Genomic DNA, 19069 nt, shown 5'->3' with positions numbered 1-19069 from the left:
TTCCACTCCATCTGACGAAGGAGCAGCGCTCCGAAAGCTAATGGTATTTGCTACCAAATAAACCTGTTGGACTTTAACCTGGTGTTGTGAGACTTCTGACTGAGAGTTCGAGCAGCAGCCAATCCAAAGCTGCCTCAGGAATATATTTCCTCCCAGTCTGGTCACTGCTGGAATGTAGGAAGTGAGGAGCCAATGGGTTCACAGCAACCTCCCATGAGATAATAACCCAGATCATCTGTTTTATTAGTGATGTTGCTTCAGGGATAAATATTGGTCCCAGGACAATGAAGAGAACTCCACCCCCGCCCTCCCCACACCCCAACCCACCACCCCTCCCCCCCCCCCCCCCCCCCCGCCGCTTTTCTTCCAAATAGCGACCCTGTGATATTTTACACCCATCCAGAGAGGGCAGACAAAGCCTCAGCCTCATCCTGAAAGACAGAACATCTGACCCTCTGACAGTGCGGCACTCCCTCAGCACTGACCCTCTGACAGTGTGGCACTCCCTCAGCACTGACCCTCTGACAGTGCGGCACTCCCTCAGTACTGACCCTCTGACAGTGCGGCACTCCCTCAGTACTAACCCTCTGACAGTGCGGCACTCCCTCAGCACTGACCCTCTGACAGTGCGGCACTCCCTCACTGACCCTCTGACAGTGCGGCACTCCCTCAGCACTGACCCTCTGACAGTACGGCTCTCCCTCAGTACTGACCCTGTGACAGTGCGGCACTCCCTCACTGACCCTCTGACAGTGCGGCACTCCCTCAGTACTGACCCCCTGACAGTGCGGCACTCCCTCAGTACTGACCCTGTGACAGTGCGGCACTCCCCCAGCACTGACCCTCTGACAGTGCGGCACGCCCTCAGTACTGACCCTCTGACAGTGCGGCACTCCCTCAGTACTGACCCTGTGACAGTGCGGCACTCCCTCAACACTGACCCTCTGACAGTGCGGCAACTCCCTCAGTGCTGACCCTCTGACAGTGCAGCACTCCCTCAGCACTGACCCTCTGACAGTGCGGCACTCCCTCAGCACTGACCCTCTGACAGTGCGTCACTCCCTCAACACTGACCCTCTGACAGTGCGGCACTCCCTCAGTACTGACCCTCTGACAGTGCGGCACTCCCTCAGTACTGACCCTCTGACAGTGCAGCACTCCCTCAGTACTGACCCTATGTCATGCAACACTCCCTCAGCACTGACCCTCTGACAGTGCGGCACTCCCTCAGTACTGACCCTCTGACAGTGCAGCACTCCCTCAGCACTGACCCTCTGACAGTGCGGCACTCCCTCAGCACTGACCCTCTGACAGTGCGGCACTCCCTCAGTACTGACCCTCTGACAGTGCAGCACTCCCTCAGTACTGACCCTATGTCATGCAACACTCCCTCAGCACTGACCCTCTGACAGTGCGGCACTCCCTCAGTACTGACCCTCTGACAGTGCAGCACTCCCTCAGCACTGACCCTCTGACAGTGCGGCACTCCCTCAGCACTGACCCTCTGACAGTGCGGCACTCCCTCAGTACTGACCCTCTGACAGTGCAGCACTCCCTCAGCACTGACCCTCTGACAGTGCGGCACTCCCTCAGCACTGACCCTCTGACAGTGCGGCACTCCCTCAGTACTGACCCTCTGACAGTGCAGCACTCCCTCAGTACTGACCCTATGTCATGCAACACTCCCTCAACACTGACCCTCTGACAGTGCGGCACTCCCTCAGCACAGACCCTCTGACAGTGCGGCACTCCCTCAGTACTGACCCTCTGACAGTGCAGCACTCCCTCAGTACTGACCCTATGTCATGCAACACTCGCTCAGCACTGACCCTCTGACAGTGCGGCACTCCCTCAGCACTGACCATCTGACAGTACGGCTCTCCCTCAGTACTGACCCTGTGACAGTGCGGCACTCCCTCACTGACCCTCTGACAGTGCGGCACTCCCTCAGTACTGACCCCCTGACAGTGCGGCACTCCCTCAGTACTGACCCTGTGACAGTGCGGCACTCCCCCAGCACTGACCCTCTGACAGTGCGGCACTCCCTCAGTACTGACCCTCTGACAGTGCGGCACTCCCTCAGTACTGACCCTCTGACAGTGCGGCACTCCCTCAGTACTGACCCTGTGACAGTGCGGCACTCCCTCAACACTGACCCTCTGACAGTGCGGCAACTCCCTCAGTGCTGACCCTCTGACAGTGCAGCACTCCCTCAGCACTGACCCTCTGACAGTGCGGCACTCCCTCAGCACTGACCCTCTGACAGTGCGGCACTCCCTCAGTACTGACCCTCTGACAGTGCGGCACTCCCTCAGTACTGACCCTCTGACAGTGCAGCACTCCCTCAGTACTGACCCTATGTCATGCAACACTCCCTCAGCACTGACCCTCTGACAGTGCGGCACTCCCTCAGCACTGACCCTCTGACAGTGCGGCACTCCCTCAATACTGACCCTCTGACAGTGCGGCACTCCCTCAGCACTGACCCTCTGACAGTGCGGCACTCCCTCAGTACTGACCCTCTGACAGTGCAGCACTCCCTCAGCACTGACCCTCTGACAGTGCGGCACTCCCTCAATACTGACCCTCTGACAGTGCGGCACTCCCTCAGCACTGACCCTCTGACAGTGCAGCACTCCCTCAGTACTGACCCTATGTCATGCAACACTCCCTCAGCACTGACCCTCTGACAGTGTGGCACTCCCTCAGCACTGACCCTCTGACAGTGCGGCACTCCCTCAGTACTGACCCTCTGACAGTGCGGCACTCCCTCAGTACTAACCCTCTGACAGTGCGGCACTCCCTCAGCACTGACCCTCTGACAGTGCGGCACTCCCTCACTGACCCTCTGACAGTGCGGCACTCCCTCAGCACTGACCCTCTGACAGTACGGCTCTCCCTCAGTACTGACCCTGTGACAGTGCGGCACTCCCTCACTGACCCTCTGACAGTGCGGCACTCCCTCAGTACTGACCCCCTGACAGTGCGGCACTCCCTCAGTACTGACCCTGTGACAGTGCGGCACTCCCCCAGCACTGACCCTCTGACAGTGCGGCACTCCCTCAGTACTGACCCTCTGACAGTGCGGCACTCCCTCAGCACTGACCCTCTGACAGTGCGGCACTCCCTCAGTACTGACCCTCTGACAGTGCGGCACTCCCTCAGTACTGCCCCTCTGACAGTGCGGCACTCCCTCAACACTGACCCTCTGACAGTGCGGCAACTCCCTCAGCACTGACCCTCTGACAGTGCGTCACTCCCTCAACACTGACCCTCTGACAGTGCGGCACTCCCTCAGCACTGACCCTCTGACAGTGCGGCACTCCCTCAGTACTGACCCTCTGACAGTGCGGCACTCCCTCAGTACTGACCCTCTGACAGTGCAGCACTCCCTCAGTACTGACCCTCTGACAGTGCAGCACTCCCTCAGCACTGACCCTCTGACAGTGCGGCACTCCCTCAATACTGACCCTCTGACAGTGCGGCACTCCCTCAGCACTGACCCTCTGACAGTGCGGCACTCCCTCAGTACTGACCCTCTGACAGTGCGGCACTCCCTCAGTACTGACCCTATGTCAGTGCAGCACTCCCTCAGTACTGACCCTCTGACAGTGCGGCACTCCCTCAGTACTGACCCTCTGACAGTGCAGCACTCCCTCAGTACTGACCCTCTGACAGTGCAGCACTCCCTCAGTACTGACCCTCTGACAGTGCGGCACTCCCTCAGTACTGACCCTCTGACAGTGTAGAGGTTCAGTACCCCCCCTCCCCCTCCCCCACACACATATCTCACCCACAGTGAAGTCCCTGGTGAAGCTGAGGACAGGGTCTAGTTGGGAGGAACATTCCTGCTCAGTCGCCACCAGCAGACATCTCCTCATCAGCTCCATGAACTTGGTCCACAGCCTCTTGTCACAGTCCATGCAGCCTTCAGCCGGCCGGAGCCCAAGGGCGAGCAGGAAGAGAAGGCTGTGAAAGGCAGGGACATGTTGTGTGTGAGTCTGTGAGTGTGAGGAGCCGCTCAGCCCCTCTCCCTGTCCCTGTCCCCCAGGCAGAGACTGGCAGCGAGTCCGCACCCACCCTGCTGTGTAACAATCATCGCCAAGGCAGCGCCTGCCCGCACCCCAAACCCCCCCCTCCCCCCCCGCAACCCCCCCTCCCCCCCCCTCACCATCACAATCTGCAGCACCCTCCAGACAGACAGAGCACCCCCCCCGACCTGCCAGCACCCTCCAGACAGAGACCCCCAAGCACCCTCCAGACAGACAGACAGAGCCCCCCCCAGCACCTTGCAGACAGAGACCCCCCAGCACCCTCCAGACAGACAGAGCTCCCCCCAGCACCCTCCAGACAGAGACCCCCCCAGCACCCGCCAGACAGAGACCCCCCTGCACCCTCCAGACAGAGACCCCCCCCCAGCACCCTCCAGACAGAGACCCTCCAGCACCCTCCAGACGGACAGACAGAGCCCCCCAGCACCCTCCAGACAGACAGACAGAGCCCCCCAGCACCCTCCAGACAGAGCCCGCCCCAGCACCCTCCAGACAGACAGACAGAGACCCCCCCCAGCACCCTCCAGACAGACAGACAGACCCCCCCCAGCACCCTCCAGACAGACACCCCCCCAGCACCCCCCAGACAGACACCCCTCCAGCACCCTCCAGACAGACACCCCCCCAGCACCCTCCAGACAGACACCCCCCCCAGCACCCTCCAGACAGACACCCCCCAGCACGCTCCAGACAGACAGACCCCCCCAGCACCCTCCAGACAGACAGACAGACACCCCCCAGCACCCTCCAGACAGACAGACAGACCCCCCCAGCACCCTCCAGACAGACACCCCCCCCAGCACCCTCCAGACAGACAGACACCCCCCCCAGCACCCTCCAGACAGACAGACACCCCCCCAGCACCCTCCAGACAGACAGACAGACACCCCCAGCACCCTCCAGACAGAAACCCCCCAGCACCCTCCAGACAGACAGACAGACACCCCCAGCACCCTCCAGACAGACAGACACCCCCAGCACCCTCCAGACAGACACCCCCCAGCACCCTCCAGACAGACACCCCCCCAGCACCCTCCAGACAGACACCCCCCCAGCACCCTCCAGACAGACAGACAGACAGAGCCCCCCAGCACCCTCCAGACAGACACCCCCCCAGCACCCTCCAGACAGACACCCCCCCAGCACCCTCCAGACAGACAGAGCCCCCCAGCACCCTCCAGACAGACACCCCCCCAGCACCCTCCAGACAGACACCCCCCCAGCACCCTCCAGACAGACACCCCCCCAGCACCCTCCAGACAGACAGACACCCCCCCCAGCACCCTCCAAACAGACAGACACCCCCCACAGCACCCTCCAGACAGACAGACCCCCCCCCCTTCTCTCCTTCACCAACAATCTCCAGCTCAATGCTCCACTCCGGCAATGGCAACACCGCAGTGTGATTGGCCAATCTCTTCCAAAGACACACCCCCACCCATGGGACAGCCAATCAGAAGGAGCAAGAGGCAAGTAACCCAGGTCAGAGAGGCTGGAAATCCATCTGAGTGAGTGAGGACTGAGTGAGTGAGGAGTGAGTGAGTGAGGACTGAGTGAGTGAGGACTGAGTGAGTGAGGACTGAGTGAGTGAGGACTGAGTGAGTGAGGAGTGAGTGAGGACTGAGTGAGTGAGGACTGAGTGAGTGAGGAGTGAGTAAGTGAGGACTGAGTGAGTGAGGAGTGAGTGAGTGAGGAGTGAGTGAGTGAGGAGTGTGAGTGAGGAGTGAGAGAGGAATGAGTGAGGACAGAGTGAGTGAGGACAGAGTGAGTGAGGACAGAGTGAGTGAGGACAGAGTGAGTGAGGACAGAGTGAGTAAGGACAGAGTGAGTGAGGACAGAGTGAGTGAGGACAGAGTGAGTGAGGACAGAGTGAGTGAGGACTGAGTGAGTGAGCGAGGGCTGAGTGAATGAGGACTGAGTGAGTGAGTGAGTGAGGACTGAGTGAGTGAGGACTGAGTGAGTGAGGAGTGAGTGAGGACTGAGTGAGTGAGGACTGAGTGAGTGAGGACTGAGTGAGTGAGGACTGAGTGATGAGTGAGGACTGAGTGAGTGAGGACTGAGTGAGTGGATAAGGACTGAGTGAGGACTGAGTGAGTGAGCACTGAGTGAGTGAGGACTGAGTGAGTGAGGACTGAGTGAGTGAGTGAGGACTGAGTGAGTGAGTGAGGACTGAGTGAGTGAGGACTGAGTGAGTGAGGACTGAGTGAGTGAGTGAGGACTGAGTGAGTGAGTGAGGACTGAGTGAGTGAGGACTGAGTGAGTGAGCGGGGACTGAGTGAGTGAGGACTGAGTGAGTGAGCACTGAGTGAGCGGGGACTGAGTGAGTGAGCGGGGACAGAGTGAGTGAGGACTGAGTGAGTGAGCGGGGGCTGAGTGAGTGAGGACTGAGTGAGTGAGCACTGAGTGAGTGAGGACTGAGTGAGTGGGGACTGAGTGAGTGAATGAGGACTGAGTGAGTGAGGACTGAGTGAGCGAGCGGGGGCTGAGTGAGTGAGGACTGAGTGAGTGAGCACTGAGTGAGTGAGGACTGAGTGAGTGGGGACTGAGTGAGTGAGTGAGGACTGAGTGAGTGAGGACTGAGTGAGTGAGGACTGAGTGAGCGAGGCCCGAGTGAGTGAGTGGGGACTGAGTGAGTGAGGACAGAGTGAGTGAGGACTGAGTGAGTGAGTGAGGACTGAGTGAGTGAGTGAGGACTGAGTGAGTGAGCGAGGACTGAGTGAGTGAGCGAGGACTGAGTGAGTGAGTGGGGACTGAGTGAGTGAGGACTGAGTGAGTGAGGACAGAGTGAGTGAGGACTGAGTGAGTGAGCGAGGACTGAGTGAGTGAGTGGGGACTGAGTGAGTGGGGACTGAGTGAGTGAGCGAGGACTGAGTGAGTGAGTGGGGACTGAGTGAGTGGGGACTGAGTGAGTGAGTGGGGACTGAGTGAGTGAGGACTGAGTGAGTGAGGACAGAGTGAGTGAGGACTGAGTGAGTGAGCGAGGACTGAGTGAGCGAGGACTGAGTGAGTGAGCGAGGACTGAGTGAGTGAGGACAGAGTGAGTGAGGACAGAGTGAGTGAGCGAGGACTGAGTGAGTGGGGACAGAGTGAGTGAGTGGGGACTGAGTGAGTGAATGAGGACTGAGTGAGTGAGGACTGAGTGAGTGAGCGAGGACTGAGTGAGGACTGAGTGAGTGAGCGAGGACTGAGTGAGCGAGGACTGAGTGAGCGAGGACTGAGTGAGCGAGGACTGAGTGAGCGAGGACTGAGTGAGCGAGGACTGAGTGAGTGAGGACTGAGTGAGTGAGTGAGGACTGAGTGAGTGAGTGAGGACTGAGTGAGTGAATGAGGACTGAGTGAGTGAGGACTGAATGAGTGAGTGAGGACTGAGTGAGGACTGAGTGAGTGAGGACTGAGTGAGTGATTGAGGACTGAGTGAGTGAATGAGGAGTGAGTGAGGACTGAGTGAGTGAGGACTGAGTGAGTGAATGAGGACTGAGTGAGAGGACTGAGTGAGTGAGGACTGAGTGAGTGAGTGAGGACTGAGTGAGTGAGGACTGAGTGAGGACTGAGTGAGTGAGTGGGGACTGAGTGAGTGAGTGGGGACTGAGTGAGTGAGTGAGGACTGAGTGAGTGAGTGAGGACTGAGTGAGTGAATGAGGACTGAGTGAGTGAGTGAGGACTGAGTGAGTGGGGACTGAGTGAGTGAATGAGGACTGAGTGAGTGAGTGAGGACTGAGTGAGTGAGGACTGAGTGAGTGAGGACTGAGTAAGTGAGTGAGGACTGAGTGAGTGATTGAGGACTGAGTGAGTGAGTGGGGACTGAGTGAGTGGGGACTGAGTGAGTGGATGAGGACTGAGTGAGTGAGTGTGGACTGAGTGAGTGAGTGGGGACTGAGTGAGTGAATGAGGACTGAGTGAGTGAGGACTGAGTGAGTGAGGACTGAGTGAGTGGGGACTGAGTGAGTGAGTGGGGACTGAGTGAGTGAGTGGGGACTGAGTGAGTGAGTGGGGACTGAGTGAGTGAGTGGGGATTGAGTGAGTGAGTGAGGACTGCGTGAGTGAGGACTGAGTGAGTGAGTGGGGACTGAGTGAGTGGGGACTGAGTGAGTGAGTGAGGACTGAGTGAGTGAGTGAGGACTGAGTGAGTGAGTGAATGAGGACTGAGTGAGTGAGGACTGAGTGAGTGAGTGAGGACTGAGTGAGTGAGTGAGGACTGAGTGAGTGAGTGAGGACTGAGTGAGTGAGGACTGAGTGAGTGAGTGAGGACTGAGTCTGTGAGGACTGAGTGAGTGAGTGAGGACTGAGTGAGTGAGGACTGAGTGAGTGAGGACTGAGTGAGTGAGTGGGGACTGAGTGAGTGAGGACTGAGTGAGTGAGTGGGGACAGAGTGAGTGAGTGGGTACAGAGTGAGTGAGTGGGGACAGAGTGAGTGAGGAGTGAGTGAGAGAGGACTGAGTGAGTGAGGACTGAGTGAGTGAGTGAGTGGGGACTGAGTGAGTGAGGACGGAGTGAATGAGTGGGGACAGAGTGAGTGAGTGGAGACAGAGTGAGTGAGTGGGGACAGAGTGAGTGAGGAGTGAGTGAGTGAAGAGTGAGTGAGTGTGGACTGAGTGAGTGGGGACAGAGTGAGTGAGTGGGGACAGAGTGAGTGAGTGGGAACAGAGTGAGTGAGTGGGGAGTGAGTGAGTGAGGAGTGAGTGAGTGTGGACTGAGTGAGTGAGGACTGAGTGAGTGAGTGGGGACAGAGTGAGTGAGTGGGGACAGAGTGAGTGAGTGGGGACAGAGTGAGTGAGTGGGGACAGAGTGAGTGAGTGGGGACAGAGTGAGTGAGTGGGGACTGAGTGAGTGGGGACTGAGTGAGTGAGGACTGAGTGAGTGAGGACTGAGTGAGTGAGGACTGAGTGAGTGAGTGGGGACAGAGTGAGTGGGGACAGAGTGAGTGAGTGGGGACAGAGTGAGTGAGTGGGGACAGAGTGAGTGGGGACTGAGTGAGGACTGAGTGAGTGAGTGGGGACTGAGTGAGTGAGTGAGGACTGAGTGAGTGAGTGGGGACTGAGTGAGTGAGGACTGAGTGAGTGAGCGGGGACTGAGTGAGCGGGGACTGAGTGAGTGAGTGGGGACTGAGTGAGTGAGTGGGGACTGAGTGAGTGAGTGGGGACTGACTGAGTGAGCGGGGACTGAGTGAGCGGGGACTGAGTGAGCGGGGACTGAGTGAGTGAGGACTGAGTGAGTGAGTGGGGACTGAGTGAGTGAGTGGGGACTGAGTGAGTGAGGACTGAGTGAGTGAGTGGGGACTGAGTGAGTGAGGGCTGAGTGAGTGAGTGGGGACTGAGTGAGTGAGTGGGGACTGAGTGAGCGGGGACTGAGTGAGCGGGGACTGAGTGAGTGAGGACTGAGTGAGTGAGTGGGGACTGAGTGAGTGAGCGGGGACTGAGTGAGCGGGGACTGAGTGAGTGAGTGAGGACTGAGTGAGTGAGTGAGGACTGAGTGAGTGAGTGGGGACTGAGTGAGTGAGTGGGGACTGAGTGAGTGGGGACTGAGTGAGTGAGTGGGGACTGAGTGAGCGGGGACTGAGTGAGCGGGGACTGAGTGAGTGGGGACTGAGTGAGTGAGTGGGGACTGAGTGAGTGGGGACTGAGTGAGTGAGCGGGGACTGAGTGAGCGGGGACTGAGTGAGCGGGGACTGAGTGAGTGGGGACTGAGTGAGTGAGTGGGGACTGAGTGAGTGAGTGGGGACTGAGTGAGTGAGGACTGAGTGAGTGAGTGGGGACTGAGTGAGTGAGGGCTGAGTGAGTGAGTGGGGACTGAGTGAGTGAGTGCAGGAGGTTCTCATGAGAGGGAACTGGAAGGTGAGTGGGTGGAGGAGGGAGAGGGGGAAAGTGGGAGATGGAGGGGAAGAAGAAAAGAGAGAGAAGGGGAGGGAGAAAATGGTGGAGAAAGAGAGGGAGGGGAGAGAGAGAAGATAAGGAGAAGGGGAGAACAGGAGAAAGAAAGGGGTTGGAAAAAGGAGGAAAGGAGAGATTGAGAGAGGTTCTAAAGAGAGCTGGGAGAACGAGAATGGGGGAGAGCTGAAGAGAAAGAGGGATGGTGAAAGGGGGAGAGAGACAGGGAGAGTGTGTGTAGAGCGAGGGGCTGGGGAGACAGAGAGGGGGAAGGAGAGGGAGAGGTGGGAAGAGAGAGAATTGGTAAGATGGAGAGAGAGAACGTAGGAACAAAGGAATTAGGAGCAGAAGTCGGCACATTCAGCCCTTCGAGCTGCTCCGCCATTCAATCAGATCAGGGCTGATCTCTCCCTGGTCTCAAATCCACCTCCCCACCTCTTCCCCATATCCCCTTATCCCTTTTTTATGAGAAATATGTCTATCTCCTTCCTGAAACTATTTAATGATTCAGACTTCACTGCGCTGGGGTAGCGCAGTGGTTAGCACTGCTGCCTCAGTGCCAGGGACCCGGGTTCGATTCCCGGGGGCACGGTGGCACAGTGGTTAGCACTGCTGCCTCACAGCGCCAGGGACCCGGGTTCGATTCCCGGGGGCACGGTGACACAGTGGTTAGCGCTGCTGCCTCACAGCGCCAGGGACCCGGGTTCGATTCCCGGGGGCACGGTGACACAGTGGTTAGCGCTGCTGCCTCACAGTGCCAGGGACCCGGGTTCGATTCCCGGGGGCACGGTGACACAGTGGTTAGCGCTGCTGCCTCACAGCGCCAGGGACCCGGGTTCGATTCCCGGGGGCACGGTGACACAGTGATTAGCACTGCTGCCTCACAGCGCCAGGGACCCGGGTTCGATTCCCGGGGGCACGGTGACACAGTGATTAGCACTGCTGCCTCACAGTGCCAGGGACCCGGGTTCGATTCCCGGGGGCACGGTGACACAGTGATTAGCACTGCTGCCTCACAGCGCCAGGGACCCGGGTTCGATTCCCGGGAGCACGGTGGCACAGTGATTAGCACTGCTGCCTCACAGCGCCAGGGACCCGGGTTCGATTCCCGGGGGCACGGTGACACAGTGGTTAGCGCTGCTGCCTCACAGCGCCAGGGACCCGGGTTCGATTCCTGGCTCGGGTCACTGTGTGTGTAGAGTCTGCATGTTCTCCCCATGTCTGCGTGGGTTTTCTCCGGGTGCTCCGGTTTCCTCCCACAGTCTGAGAGACGTGCAGGTTAGGGTGCATTGGCTGTGCTGGATTCTCCCTCAGTGTAACCCGAACAGGCGGCGGAGTGTGACAATTAGGGGATTTACATCATAACTTCATTGCGGTGTGAATGTAAGTCTACTTGTGACACTAATAAATAAACTTTTAAACTTAAAAAAAGCTATGGGGCAGCATACTCACACCCTCTGCGAGAAGTAGTTCCTTCTCACCTCAGTTTTAAATCTACCGCCTCTCAACCAATACCTGTGACCTCTTGTTGGGGATTGCCCCTTAAGAGGAAACATTTGGTCTACATTTACTTTATCAATCCCTTTTAAAATTTTATATCCCTGGATCAGATCCCCGCTCATCCTTCCAAACTCCAGCGAGTGTAAACCCAAACTGTCTAATCTCTCCCCACACGGGGTGGGGGAGGGGCGAACAGAGAGCGGACACATGGGGAAGAGAGAGTGGTGGGGAGAAAGAGGGGAAGAGATAGAGGGAGAGGGAGAGAGAGGGGGGAGTTCACTAGCTTGTGAAGAACAACGTTAACCTCATGAAGTGGTTAACTGAGGCAGAGAAACACTCGACCATCAGTCCCAACAAATCCTAAAGCATCGATTGTGAAGCAAATTAGCACAATGCGGATGATAGTAAATTCAATTCAAAATCCTGATCCCGGGATTGCGAGGCTTGGAATCCATTGGAACGGAGGATCGTGTGTTGTTCCGCTGCCTTTCCTTCCTACAAGTATGTCAATCAGTGACAGATACATGGAGATTAACATTAGCGTGGTGACATTGCTCAGATATAGAGCTCAACCATTGAGAAGCACAAGGGCAGCAGATACCTGGGAACACCCTCACCTAGAGGCTCCCCTCCGAGTCACTCACCATCCCGACTTGGAAATATATCGGCCGTTCCTTCACTGTGGCTGAGGCCAAACAAGCACTGTGACTTTCGGGCCATTCTCTGTACCCCCGAAAATTGTTTCTGTTCAAATAATCATCCGATGCCTCGATTGAACCTGCCTCCACCAGACTTCCAGACGGAACATTCCAGACCCCAACCACTTGCAGGGTGAGAAAGTTTTCTCTCACATTCACATTTGCTTCTTTTGCGAATTGCTTTAAATCTTTGTCTGTCTCGTTCCCGATCCTTTTACGAGTGGGAACGGTTCCTCCCGATCTGCTCTGTCCAGCTCCCCTCGTGATTTTGAACATCTCGATCAAATCCCATCTTCTCTCCAAGGAGAACATTGCCAACCTCCCCAATCTATCCTCATCACTGAAGTTTCTAATTCTACTCTCAAGCTGTGTCCAGTATGAAAAGTGACACTTCCTTCTCCCCACCCCCACTCTCGCACCAACCCTCCCCTGCAGGAAGTTCGGCTGCAGTCGAAGGGGAACCCTCTGCGACATTTCTCACCACTTCCTTCACTATTTTTAGTCCCACGGGATTCACCCACATTGACCAGAAATGGTGACATTGAGGGAAGCTGCCCAGACTGCAGAATGACGATGCTTCTTGCACCGACTGCTTCTTCAATCTGTTCACCCACTGGCCCGGGGGTGTCCCTGGCCAGGCCCAGCATTTACTGCCCACTCCCAACTGTCCCTTGAGAGGATGGAGGTGAGCCGCCATGTTGAGCACCCGCAGTGTGTCTGGTGCAGGAAACAAGCAGACGGACCCCAGGACCACAGATTCACAACTTATTTCTGAAGAGATAGAAACAAAAATCAGAAGAATGACATTCAACCGGAATCAAATCTTCGTGAGACTCACACTCGGAGCACTGTGCACAGTTCCAGTCTCCATATCCCTCAGTTAGACCCACACTGGGAGCACTGTGCACAGTTCCAGTCTCCATATCCCACGGTTAGACCCACACTGGGAGCACTGTGCACAGTTCCGGTCTCCATATCCCTCGGTTAGACCACACTCGGAGCACTGTGCACAGTTCCAGTCTCCATATCCCTCGGTTATACCACACTTGGAGCACTGTGCACAGTTCCAGTCTCCATATCCCTCGGTTAGACCCACACGGGGAGCACTGTGCACAGTTCCAGTCTCCATATTCCTCGGTTAGACCACACTCGGAGCACTGTGCACAGTTCCAGTCTCCATATCCCTCGGTTAGATCACACTCGGAGCACTGTGCACAGTTCCAGTCTCCATATCCCTCGGTTAGACCACACTTGGAGCACTGTGCACAGTTCCGGTCTCCATATCTCTCGGTTAGACCACACTCGGAGCACTGTGCACAGTTCCAGTCTCCATATCCCTCGGTTATACCACACTTGGAGGACTGTGCACAGTTCCAGTCTCCATATCCCTCGGTTAGACCCACACGGGGAGCACTGTGCACAGTTCCAGTCTCCATATCCCTCGGTTATACCACACTTGGAGCACTGTGCACAGTTCCAGTCTCCATATCCCTCGGTTATACCACACTCGGAGCACTGTGCACAGTTCCGGTCTCCATATCCCTCGGTTAGACCACACTCGGGGCACTGTGCACAGTTCCGGTCTCCATATCACTCGGTTAGACCACACCCGGAGCACTCTGCACAGTTCCAGTCTCCATATCCCTCAGTTAGACCACACTCGGAGCACTGTGCACAGTTCCGGTCTCCATATCCCTCGGTTAGACCACACTCGGGGCACTGTGCACAGTTCCGGTCTCCATATCCCTCGGTTAGACCACACTCGGGGCACTGTGCACAGTTCCGGTCTCCATATCACTCGGTTAGACCACACTCGGAGCACTCTGCACAGTTCCAGTCTCCATATCCCTCAGTTAGACCACACTGGGAGCACTCTGCACAGTTCCAGTCTCCATATCCCTCGGTTAGACCACACTGGGAGCACTGTGCACAGTTCCGGTCTGCATATCCCTCGGTTAGACCACACTTGGAGCACTGTGCACAGTTCCAGTCTCCATATCCCTCGGTTCGACCCACACTGGGAGCACTATGCACAGTTCCGGTCTCCGTATCCCTCGGTTAGACCACACTGGGAGCACTGTGCACAGTTCCGGTCTCCATATCCCTCGGTTAGATCACACTGGGAGCACTGTGCACAGTTCCGGTCTCCATATCCCTCAGTTAGACCCACACTGGGAGCACTGTGCACAGTTCCGGTCTGCGTATCCCTTGGTTAGACCACACTGGGAGCACTGTGCACAGTTCCAGTCTCCATATCCCTCGGTTAGGCCACACAGGGAGCACTGTGCACAGTTCCGGTCTCCATATCACTCGGTTAGACCACACTCGGAGCACTCTGCACAGTTCCAGTCTCTCTATCCCTCGTTTAGACCCACACTCGGAGCACTGTGCACAGTTTCAGTCTCCATATCCCTCGGTTATACCATACTTGGAGCACTGTGCACAGTTCCAGTCTCCATATCCCTCGGTTATACCACACTTGGAGCACTGTGCACAGTTCCAGTCTCCATATCCCTCGATTAGACCACACTCGGAGCACTGTGCACAGCTCCAGTCTCCATATCCCTCGGTTGGACCACACTTGGAGCACTGTGCACAGTTCCAGTCTCCATATCCCTCGATTAGACCACACTCGGAGCACTGTGCACAGTTCCAGTCTCCATATCCCTCGGTTAGACCACACTTGGAGCACTGTGCACAGTTCCAGTCTCCGTATCCCTCGGTTAGACCACACTGGGAGCATTGTGCCCAGTTCCAGTCTCCATATCCCTCAGTTAGACCACACTTGGAGCACTGTGCACAGCTCCAGTCTCTGTATCCCTCGGTTAGACCACACTGGGAGCATTGTGCCCAGTTCCAGTCTCCATATCCCTCGGTTAGACCACACTTGGAGCACAGTACTGATATTAAATTTATAGATACAATATGAACACAGCGTGACATGTTTACCTGGGAATTTTCCATTACAAATTAAGACACAGGAATTTTAATAGAACATAGAACAGTACAGCACAGGAACAGGCCCTTTGGCCCACGATTTCGTGCCAAACATGATGCCAAATTGAACTAATCCATTCTGCCTCTCCTTGCTCCATTATCCTGCTATTCCTTGCATAATCATGTGCTTATCTAAAAACCCCTTAATAGCCCCTATCATATCTGCCTGCACCACTACCCTTGGCACCATGTTCCAGACACCTACCACTCTCTGTGTAAAAAACTTGCCCCTCACATCTCCTTTGAACTTTCTCCTTCTCACCTTAAGTGCATGCCCCCTAGTATTAGACATTTCAACTCTGGGGAACAAGATTCTGACTATCAACCCTATCTCTGCCTCTCATTTTAGGAACTTCTATCAGGTCTCCCCTCAGCCTCCGCCGCTCCAGAGAAAACAACCTTGTTTGTCCAGCCTCTCCTTATAGCTCAAATCCTCTAATCCGGGCAGCATCCTGTTAAACCTCTTCTGTACCCTCTCCAAAGCCTCCACATCCTTCCTGTAATGTGGCGACCAGAATTGAAGGTAGGTGCGGCCTAACCTAAGTTTTATAAAGCTGCAACATGACATCCTGACTCTTGTACTCAATGCCCCAACCAATAATGAATGCCATATGTCTTCTTTATCACCCTATCTGCTTGTGTGGCCACCTTCAGGGAGCTATGGACTTGAACCCCAAGATCCCTTTGTTCATCAGTGCTGTTCAGGGTCCTGTCATTAACTGGATCCTGACCCTTAACATTCAATCTCCCAAAGTGCAGAACCTCACACTTGCCTGGATTAAACTCCACCTGCCATTTTTCTGCCCATATCTGCAATTGATCTATATCCCGCTGTATCCTATGATAACCTACTACACTATCCTCAACTCCACCTGTCCTTGTGTCATCTGCAAACTTACTAACCCACCCATCTACGTTTTCATCCAAGTCATTGATCTGTATTACAAGCAGCAGAGGTCCCAGTATGGATCCCTGTGGAACACCACTAGTCACGGACCTCCAGCCAGAAAAAAACCCTTCCACCACCTCTCTCTGACTTCTATGGGCAAGCCAATTCTGAATCCAAGCGGCCAAGTCACCGTGGATCCCATGCATCTTAATCTTCTGGATGAGTCTATCATGAGGGACCTTGTCGAAAGCCTGACTAAAATCCATTGACACAACATCCACTGCTCTACCCTCATTGATCACCTCCGTCACCTCCTCAAAACAATCAATCAAGTTAGTAAAAAATAACCTGCCCCGCACAAAGGCATGCTGACTTCCCCTAATTACAAAGAGTAAAGAAAATTACAGCACAGGAACAGGCCCTTCGGCCCTCCAAGCCTGCACCGACCATGCTGCCTAACTGAGCTAAAACCCCCTACCCTTCCGTGGACCATATCGCTCTATTCCCATCCTATTCATGTATTTGTCAAGACGCCCCTTAAAAGTCACTACCGTATCCGCTTCCACTACCTCCCCCGGCAACGAGTTCCAGGCACCCACCAGTCTCTGTGTAAAAAATCTGCCTCGTACATCTCCTTTAAACCTTGCCCCTCGCACCTTAAACCTGTGCCCCCTAGTAATTGACTCTTCCACCCTGGGAAAAAGCTTCTGACTATCCACTCTGTCCATGCCCCTCATAATCTTGTAGACTTCTATCAGGTCTCCCCTCAACCTCCGTCGTTCCAGTGAGAACAAACCAAGTTTCTCCAACCTCTCCTCATAGCTAATGCCCTCCATACCAGGCAACATCCTGGTAAATCTTTTCTGTACCCTCTCCAAAGCCTCCACATCTTTCTGGTAGTGCGGCGACCAGAATTGAACACTATATTCCAAGTGCGGCCTAACTAAGGTTCTATAAAGCTGCAAGATGACTTGCCAATTTTTAAACTCAATGCCCCGGCCGATGAAGGCAAGCATGCCGCATGCCTTCTTGACTACCTTCTCCACCTGCATTGCCACTTTCAGTGACCTGTGTACCTGTACACCCAGATCCCTCTGCCTATCAATACTCTGAAGGGTTCTGCCAATTACTATATATTTCCCATCTGTATTAGACTTTCCAAAATGTAATACCTCACATTTGTCCGGATTAAACTCCGTCTGCCATCCCTCTGCCCAAGTCTCCAACCGATTTATATCCTGCTGTATCCTCTGACCATGCTTTTCCAAATGCGCAAATCCTATCCCTAAAAATCCTCTCCAATCGCTTCCCATTTGAACCAAGATGGCGCCAGAGCACAGAAACCTCTTGCAAGCTGTGTCCAGTGTACCTTCTAATTCCATCCTTTACTCTCGTTCTATACTTCCAAAACTTTATTCTAACTCTTTAAACTCTCTCACAAATGTTTTAATTCAATCTCTTCCATTAAGTTGATCTTTCTCTACACCCTAGCTATGACTGTGACACTACATTCTGCACCCTCTCCTTTCCTTCCCTATGAACGGTATGCTTTGTATAGCGCGCAAGAAGCAATACTTTTCACTGTATACTAATACATGTGACAATAATAAATCGAATCAAATCAACCACTGATGTGAGACTCACCAGTCTATAATTTCCTGGATATCTCTTTTTCCTTTCTTGAACAGAATTAGTTACTCGCCACTCCTCCGGGACCTCTCCAGTGGCTAGCGAAGATGTAAAGATCTTTGTCAGGGCCCTAGCAATCTCCTCTCTTGCCTCTCTCAAAACCTGGGGTAGATCCCATTGGGCCCTGGGGACTTATCCACCTTAATGCTCTTCAAGAGACCCAACACCACTTCTTTCTTGATCTCAAAATGCCCAAGCATATTAACATGCACCACACTAATCTCACTATCAAGCTGAGAGCTCGAGGGGCACTACACTACATCAAGCACAGTCACACTCACACACATAGACAAACTAAGGGGCAATTCAGCGTGACCAATCTGCTAACCCGAACCACTTGTATTAACAGAATTAATTTAGCTTCTGTCAATATCATAGATTTATCATAGAAACCCTACAGTGCAGAAAGAGGCCATTCGACCCATCGAGTCTGCACCGACCACAATCCCACCCAGGCCCTACCCCCATATCCCTACATATTTACCCGCTAACCCCTCTAACCTACGCATCCCAGGACACTAAGGGGCAATTTTAGCATAGCCAATCAACCTAACCCGCACATCTTTGGACTGTGGGAGGAAACCGGAGCAACCGGAGAAAACCCACGCAGACACGAGGAGAATGTGCAAACTCCGCACAGACAGTGACCCAAGCCGGGAATCGAACCCAGGTCCCTGGAGCTGTGAAGCAGCAATGCTAACCACTGTGCTACCGTGCCGCCCTGTGTGACAATGAAAACAGTTGCAGCATTCAGAAAGCACCTTCAGAACTGATACAAAAGCTGACCAACATCATGGGGTGGCACAGTGGTTAGCGCTGCTGCCTCACAGCGCCAGGGACCCGGGTTCGATTCCTGGGGGCACGGTGACACAGTGGCTAGCACTGCTGCCTCACAGCGCCAGGGACCCGGGTTCGATTCCTGGAGGCACGGTGACACAGTGGTTAGCACTGCTGCCTCACAGCGCCAGGGACCCGGGTTCGATTCCCGGGGGCACGGTGGCACAGTGGTTAGCACTGCTGCCTCACAGCGCCAGGGACCCGGGTTCGATTCCCGGGGGCACGGTGGCACAGTGGTTAGCACTGCTGCCTCACAGCGCCAGGGACACGGGTTCGATTCCCGGGGGCACGGTGACACAGTGGTTAGCGCTGCTGCCTCACAGCGCCAGGGACCCGGGTTCGATTCCCAGGGGCACGGTGACACAGTGGTTAGCACTGCTGCCTCACAGCACCAGGGACCCAGCTTCGATTCCCGGCTCGGGTCACTGTCTGTGTGGAGTCTGCACATTCTCCCCATGTCTGCGTGGATTTCCTCCGGGTGCTCCGGTTTCCGCTCACAGTCCGAAAGATGTGCTGGTTAGGGTGCATTGGCCATGCTAAATT

The 19069-nt window shown here is 55.2% G+C and overlaps 1 protein-coding gene across 1 annotated transcript in view; it reads right to left on the bottom strand.

Annotated features, from left to right (window-relative positions):
* The window catches only part of LOC144508719 (high affinity cGMP-specific 3',5'-cyclic phosphodiesterase 9A-like), a 33594-nt gene extending 29671 nt beyond the window's left edge, over positions 1 to 3923 (bottom strand). Inside the window, exon 1 of the mRNA XM_078237028.1 lies at positions 3794 to 3923. Within this exon, the coding sequence (XP_078093154.1) occupies positions 3794 to 3923 (130 nt within the window). The remainder of the gene's footprint in view (positions 1 to 3793) is intronic.
* Between the last annotated feature and the right edge of the window lie 15146 nt (positions 3924 to 19069).

Source organism: Mustelus asterias, chromosome 20 (assembly GCF_964213995.1).
Source record: "Mustelus asterias chromosome 20, sMusAst1.hap1.1, whole genome shotgun sequence".
NCBI lineage: Eukaryota > Metazoa > Chordata > Chondrichthyes > Carcharhiniformes > Triakidae > Mustelus > Mustelus asterias.
This window is presented reverse-complemented; position numbering and strand designations above follow the sequence as displayed.